At 47.0% G+C, this 7,897-nt stretch overlaps 1 protein-coding gene across 1 annotated transcript; it reads right to left on the minus strand.

Moving 5' to 3' along the window:
• Window positions 1–2,686: 2,686 nt before the first annotated feature.
• Window positions 2,687–6,698, minus strand: LOC135535198 (thioredoxin-like protein 4B). Its single transcript, XM_064961902.1, has 3 exons — window positions 3,935–6,698; window positions 3,584–3,735; window positions 2,687–3,388 (listed from the first exon to the last, which is right to left on the minus strand). The coding sequence occupies exons 1-3, from the start codon at window positions 4,064–4,066 to the stop codon at window positions 3,223–3,225; spliced, it is 450 nt and encodes a 149-aa protein (XP_064817974.1). The 5' UTR covers window positions 4,067–6,698; the 3' UTR covers window positions 2,687–3,222.
• Window positions 6,699–7,897: the final 1,199 nt, after the last annotated feature.

Here is a 7,897-nt window from a genome sequence, read left to right on the forward strand (position 1 = left end):
CTGACAGCACCAGTGGGACAGATCAGACCTCACAACGGGAGAGGCATCACCAGGCCTTACTGACAGCACCAGTGGGACAGATCAGACCTCACAACGGGAGAGGCATCACCAGGCCTTACTGACAGCACCAGTGGGACAGATCAGACCTCACAACGGGAGAGGCATCACCAGGCCTTACTGACAGCACCAGTGGGACAGATCAGACCTCACAACGGGAGAGGCATCACCAGGCCTTACTGACAGCACCAGTGGGACAGATCAGACCTCACAACGGAGAGGCATCACCAGGCCTTACTGACAGCACCAGTGGGACAGATCAGACCTCACAACGGGAGAGGCATCACCAGGCCTTACTGACAGCACCAGTGGGACAGATCAGACCTCACAACGGGAGAGGCATCACCAGGCCTTACTGACAGCACCAGTGGGACAGATCAGACCTCACAACGGGAGAGGCATCACCAGGCCTTACTGACAGCACCAGTGGGACAGATCAGACCTCACAACGGGAGAGGCATCACCAGGCCTTACTGACAGCACCAGTGGGACAGATCAGACCTCACAACGGGAGAGGCATCACCAGGCCTTACTGACAGCACCAGTGGGACAGATCAGACCTCACAACGGGAGAGGCATCACCAGGCCTTACTGACAGCACCAGGAGTACAGTGGGAGGGCATCACCAGGCCTTACTGACAGCACCAGGAGTACAGTGGGAGGGCATCACCAGGCCTTACTGACAGCACCAGGAGTACAGTGGGAGGGCATCGCCAGGCCTTACTGACAGCACCAGGAGTACAGTGGGAGGGCATCGCCAGGCCTTACTGACAGCACCAGGAGTACAGTGGGAGGGCATCAGTATTTATTTTAAGCACCAGAAAGACACGTGGGAATTCATCACCAGGCCTACAGCACCAGGAGTACAGTGGGAGGGCATCACCAGGCCTTACTGACAGCACCAGGAGTACAGTGGGAGGGCATCCTAAATATTTGACAGCACCAGGAGTACAGTGGGAGGGCATCACCAGGCCTTACTGAAACCAGGAGTACAGTGGGAAGACACGCCAGGCCTCATCAGCAAGGAGTACAGTGGGAGGGCATCGCCAAGCCTTACTGACAGCACCAGGAGTACAGTTTAGGGCATCGACACTCCTTACTGACAGCACCAGGAGTACAGTGGGAGGGCACTCCAGGCCTCCTGACAGCACCAGGAGTACAGTGGGAGGGCATCACCAGGTCATCCTAAATACCAGTTTACAGTGGGAAGGCATCACCAGGCCTTACTGACAGCACCAGGAGTACAGTGGGAAGACATCCAGGTCACCCTAAATATTTAGTTTCATTTTGCTAAGACACTCCAGGTCATCCTAAATATTTAGTTTCATTTTGTTAAGACACTCCAGGTCATCCTAAATATTTAGTTTAATTTTGCTAAGACACTCCAGGTCATCCTAAATATTTAGTTTCATTTTGTTAAGACACTCCAGGGTCGGACTTGTCGACAGCAGATTGTGGATAAATACTTTAGTATTTTACAGGTAGTAAGATGACAAAGACATTTATGTAAAATGCATTTTTTTTGCACATTTTTACAAATAAAATGTTATCTATAATAGAACATGTACAGCATTTATCAACAATTCCCTCTGGGTAATATATCTCATGGTCACCACACAACTCTGGGTAATGTATCTCATGGTAACCACACAACTCTGGGTAATTTATCTCATGGTCACCACACAACTCTGGGTAATATATCTCATGGTCACCACACAACTCTGGGTAATATATCTCATGGTCACCACACAACTCTGGGTAATATATCTCATGGTCACCACACAACTCTGGGTAATATATCTCATGGTCACCACACACTCTGGGTAATATATATATCTGGGTAATATGGTCACCACACAACTCTGGGTAATATTTCATGGTCACCACACAACTCTGGGTAATGCATTTTTGTCACCACACAACTCTGGGTAATATTTCTCATGGTCATGACATCTGAATAAAATGTCTCATGGTAACCACACAACTCTGGGTAATATATCTCATGGTCACCACACAACTCTGGGTAATATATCTCATGGTCACCACACAACTCTGTAACACTCTCATGGTCACCACACAACTCTGGGTAATATATCTCATGCACCACACAACTCTGGGTAATATATCTCATGGTAACCACACAACTCAGTGAGGGTAGATGACTCTGAGAAGAATGAGTAGGTGTGGGAAGTCTGGGTAATATATCTCATGGTAAATGTCAGTTAACACAAGTAACACTGAAGCTTAGAACACCAAAAGTAGGTGTGTGAAGATCTCCAGCACTGTGTGATGCTGTGGATCTCCAGCACTGCCTGGGCTTAGATAATACAAGGATCTCCAGCACTGCCTGGGCTTAGATAATACAAGGATCTCCAGCACTGTCTGTGATGCCTGGGCTTAGATAATACAAGGATCTCCAGCACTGTCTGTGGTGCCTGGGCTTAGATAATACAAGGATCTCCAGCACTGTCTGTGATGCCTGGGCTTAGATAATACAAGGATCTCCAGCACTGTCTGTGATGCCTGGGCTTAGATAATACAAGGATCTCCAGCACTGTGAATGGCCTTATTACATGTATTTAGCAGATAATGATTTATTGTGGTGAAACAGTAGAGATGAAACCAAACATTATTTGAAGTGACACATTTATTAACACATTTCAAAAGGGGTCAGACCTCGTCACTAAACATGAATTAGATTCAGCATTCCCACTATAAACAAGAGGCAACAAGAAATGCCCAGCTGTCAACGAGTCTTCATTGTATGAAATAAAGGATTGTCCACTCTGACATGTACCTGTGTCTCTTATAGAGATCTATTGCCCTCGGAAATATCAAACCTCACGTTATGGACAGTTTCACTAAACACTACGTCTGGTGTCTCTTGATAACGTCAATACCACAATTGTCCAGGCTGGGCCAATCCGTTCTGTGCTGGTCAGACGTTTTCTTTTCCCATGAATTGTCGGCAGCTTGAGCGCTCAAACCGTGCTGAAGGCCCCCCAGACAAGATCTGCAGCCAGGGTGCTTGAAACCGCACTGAAGGGTGGGGAATCGTGGTGAAATCTAGATCCCATGGTTGAGCAGGTCGTGATGGGATTAGATCCCATGGTTGAGCAGGTCGTGATAGGGTTAGATCCCATGGTTGAGCAGGTCGTGATAGGGTTAGATCCCATGGTAGAGCAGGTCGTACTTGGGGATGTTCTGAGGGTCGATGGGACTCTTGACGATCATCTTCCCCCTCATAGCTCCTCTGTAGATCACCTCGATCAGATCCAGGAAGTCCTGTTTGGTCTTAAAACTGCCCACAAACTTGGTGTGATCTGGAGACCTGTATAGGGACAACAGTGTTTTAGCTATAGGCCTACAAAGGGGAAATGGTTTGTAGCTAATATGAGGAGTGCCCACAACTATGACATTAAAAGGGGAGTGTGTTACAACTCACTGAAACTAAGACTGTATAATCAACCAGTGGAATTCTAGCGCACGAGTCCAGTTGTAGGCCATCTTCCTTCTCAACACTCACCCATAATCAACCTTCATGTGTTGTCCGTTGAAGAAGAAGACGGTAGATGGGATGTAGCTGATGTCGAAGTATCTCGTGTAGACGGGAGCTGAGTCCACATCCACGATGTAGATAGACGCCATGTTACTCAGATCGTGGGAGGTTTTGGACAGCTGGCAAAAGAATGACAACACTGTCATTCCGATTCAGACAGACAAACTTTTTTTTTTTTTTTACAATGACAGTGTTGGTGTAAATATTGGTAACGACTGACATGCATGTCAATGTTTACTGGCCACAATATTGTAGTAGTTAGCTGGTAGAGCTAGCTAGTTAGCCAGCTAGCTACACATGCTAATGTTAGCTACTTACAATCTCGTCAAGCTGCAGGCAGACCGAGTCTTCATCTCTTCCAAACCGAAGAACTAAAACCTTTTCAGCGACAGTTTTTATTACCTCGTCTATGTCCCTTTTGCATGACAATTTGGCCAAAAACAAACTCATTTTGTTAGCTGCTGGCTAGCATTGTGTTCAGTTTGACAAACGAAAATGGACGTACCGGTATGTTGTGTAACACCATAAAACGTCCGTCAGAAACTGTGACCGAACAGCCGCAAGTGTCCGCTGCTTCTTTCCTGTCGTTTGAGCCAAGTATGTTGATATTTGTTTAACGTCTAATACTGCGTTTTACTAGTATATCCGTATGTAGTATGGCTAGTACATTTTAGCTTGCTGTTTGGGGTTTTAGGCTGGGTTTCTGTACAGCACTTTGAGATAACAGCTGATGTAAGAAGGGCTTTATAAATACATGTGATTTGATTAGTCAGCAGTAGGCTTGAAATATTTCAGACACAACCACAGTTTTTCGTACCGAAGCAAGCATGCTTTGGATCACTTTTGTTCAAATAAACACACACACAAAAACACTCAATCCATCAACAAAAACAACTACGTTTAACTTATATATTAAAGTGAGCATGTTTTTATATACAGTTAACCATTGGGGTGTCTAAAGAAAGGGAGAGAGACAAAAGAGAGAACCAGAAACCACCCTATATGTGCTACATATCTATTCAATCTATCTCATCTACATACAGTTGAAGTCGGAAGTTTACATACACCTTAGCCAAATACATTTAAACTCGTTTTTCACAATTCCTGACATTTAATGCTAGTAAAAATTCACTTTCTTAGGTCAGTTAGGATCACCACTTTATTTTAAAGAATGTGAAATGTCAGAATAATAGTAGAGAGTGATTTATTTCAGCTTTTATTTCTTTCATCACATTCCCAGTGGGTCAGAAGTTTACATACACTCAACTACCTATCAGGTAGCATGGCCTTTATATTGTTTAACTTGGGTCAAACGTTTCGGGTAGCCTTCCACACGCTTCCCACAATAAGTTGGGTGAATTTTGGTCCATTCCTCCTGACAGAGCTGGTGTAACTGAGTCAGGTTTGAAGACCTCCTTGCTCGCACACGCTTTTCAGTGCTGCCCACAAATTTTCTATGGGATTGAGGTCAGGGCTTTGTGATGGCCACTCCAATACCTTGACTTTGTTGTCCTTAAGCCATTTTGCCACAACTTTGTAAGTATGCTTGGGGTCATTGTTCATTTGGAAGACCCATTTGCGACCAAGCTTTAACTTCCTGACTGATGTCTTGAAATGTTGCTTCAATATATCCACATAATTTTCCTTCCTCATGTTGCCATCTATTTTGTGAAGTGCAACAGTCCCTCCTGCAGCAAAGCACCCCCACAACATGATGCTGCCACCCCCGTGCTTCATGGTTGGGATGGTGTTCTTTGGCTTGCAAGGCTCTCCATTTTTCCTCCGAACATAACGGTCATTATGACCAAACAGTTCTATTTTTGTTTCATCAGACCAGAGGACATTTCTCCAAAAAGTACGATCTTTGTCCCCATGTGCAGTTGCAAACCGTAGTCAGGCTTTTTTATGGCGGTTTTGGAGCAGTGGCTTCTTCCTTGCTGAGCGGCCTTTCAGGTTATGTCAATATAGTACTCGTTTTACTGTGGATATAGATACTTTTGTACCTGTTTCCTCCAGCATCTTCACAAGGTCTTTTGCTGTTGTTCTGGGATTGACTTGCACTTTTCGCACCGAGTAACGTTCATCTCTAGGAGACAGAACGCGTCTCCTTCCTGAGCGGTGTGACAGCTGCGTGGTACCATGGTGTTTATACTTGCGTACTATTGTTTGTACAGATGAACATGGTACCTTCAGGCGTTTGGAAATTGCTCCCAAGGATGATCCAGACTTGTGGAGGTCTACATTTTCTTTTCTGATGTCTTGGCTGATTTCTTTTGATTTTCCCATGATGTCAAGCAAAGAGGCACTGAGTTTGAAGGTAGGCCTTGAAATACACCTCCAATTGACTCAAATGATGTCAATTAGCCTATCAGAAGCTTCTAAAGCCTTGACATTTTCTGGGATTTTTCAAGCTGTTTAAACTTTGTGTATGTAAACTTCTGACCCACTGGAATTGTGATACAGTGAATTATAAGTGAAATAATCTGTCTGCCAACAATTGTTGGAAAAACTGCGTGTGTCCTGCACAAAGTAGATGTCCTAATCGACTCGCCAAAACAATAGTTTGTTAACAAGAAATTTGTGGAGTGGTTGAAAAACATGTTTTAATGACTCCAACCTAAGTGTATGTAAACTTCCAACTGTATATACCAGAACCATGTATCCCAGGTCCACTGTATCAGAACCTTCCAGAGCTCAGCTGTTTCACTACATGTCTATGGAACCCCTGGCAACAGAACAAGTCATGCTGGATCAGTCAGTGTCTATGGCAACAGAACAAGTGGTGCTGGATTAGTCAGTGTCTATGGCAACAGAACAAGTGATGCTGGATTAGTCAGTGTCTATGGCAACAGATCAAGTGGTGCTGGAACAGTTAGTGTCTATGACAACAGAACAAGTGATGCTGGAACAGTCAGTGTCTATGGCAACAGAACCAGTGATGCTGGAACAGTCAGTGTCTATGGCAACAGAACCAGTGATGCTGGAACAGTCAGTGTCTATGGCAACAGAACCAGTGATGCTGGAACAGTCAGTGTCTATGGCAACAGAACCAGTGATGCTGGAACAGTCCGTGTCTATGGCAACATGTGATGCTGGAACAGGAACAGTGTCTATGGCAACAGAACCAGTGGGGTGATGGTGACAGTGGGGTGTCTGATGGCAATGGAACCAGGGTGATGGTGGAACAGGTGTGTGGTGATGGTGGGGTGATGAACCAGTGATGGGGGTAATGGTGGGGTGAGGGTGATGGTGGGGTGAGGGTGATGGTGGGGTGAGGGTATGGTGGGGTGACATGGTGGGGAGGGTGATGGTGAATGATGGTGGGGTGAGTGTGATGGTGGGGTGATGGTGGGGTGAGGGTGATGGTGGGGTGATGGTGATGATGGTGAGGGTGATGGTGATGGTGGGGTGAGGGTGATGGTGAGGGTGATGGTGGGGTGATGGTGGGGTGAGGGTGATGGGGGGTGATGGGTGAGGGTGATGGTGGGGTGATGGTGAGGGTGGGGTGGGGTGAGGGTGAGGGTGGGTGGGGTGATGGTGTGATGGTGATGGGAGGGTGATGGTGGGGTGATGGTGTGATGGTGGGGGTGATGGGGGGTGATGGTGAGGGTGAGGGTGATGGTGGGGTGATGGGTGATGGTGGGGTGAATGGTGGGGTGAGGGTGGGGTGTGATGGTGGAGTGAGGGTGATGGTGAGTGTGATGGGTGATGGTGGGGTGATGGTGAGGGTGATGGTGGGGTGATGGTGAGGGTGATGGTGGGGTGATGGTGAGGGTAATGGTGGGGTGAGGGTGATGGTGGGGTGATGGTGAGGGTGATGGTGGGGTGATGGTGAGGGTGATGGTGAGGGTGATGGTGAGTGTGAGGGTGATGGTGAGTGTGATGGTGAGTGTGATGGTGGGGTGAGGGTGATGGTGGGGTGAGGGTGAGAGTGATGGTGATGGTGAGTGTGATGGTGGGGTGAGGGTGAGGGTGAGGGTGATGGTGAGGGTGGGGTGATGGTGGGGTGATGGTGAGGGTGATGGTGAGGGTGGGGTGAGGGTGATGGTGAGGTGTTCAATGAAAAATATGAAACCTTCAAAAACAGTCTAACAAAGAGTGCAGGAAACTAAATAAACAGAAATGACTGCATTGTGCAAGTCCACCCACCATCTCTCCCTCCCCTTTCTCCCTTCCACTTCCCCCTCCCTCCCCCTTTCTTCCCTCTCCCCATCCCTCCTCTCTCCCTCCCCCACTCCTTTCTTCCCTCCCTTCCTCTCCCCCTACCCCCATCCCTCCCTC

This window comes from Oncorhynchus masou, unplaced genomic scaffold (assembly GCF_036934945.1).
Source record: "Oncorhynchus masou masou isolate Uvic2021 unplaced genomic scaffold, UVic_Omas_1.1 unplaced_scaffold_459, whole genome shotgun sequence".
Lineage (NCBI taxonomy): Eukaryota > Metazoa > Chordata > Actinopteri > Salmoniformes > Salmonidae > Oncorhynchus > Oncorhynchus masou.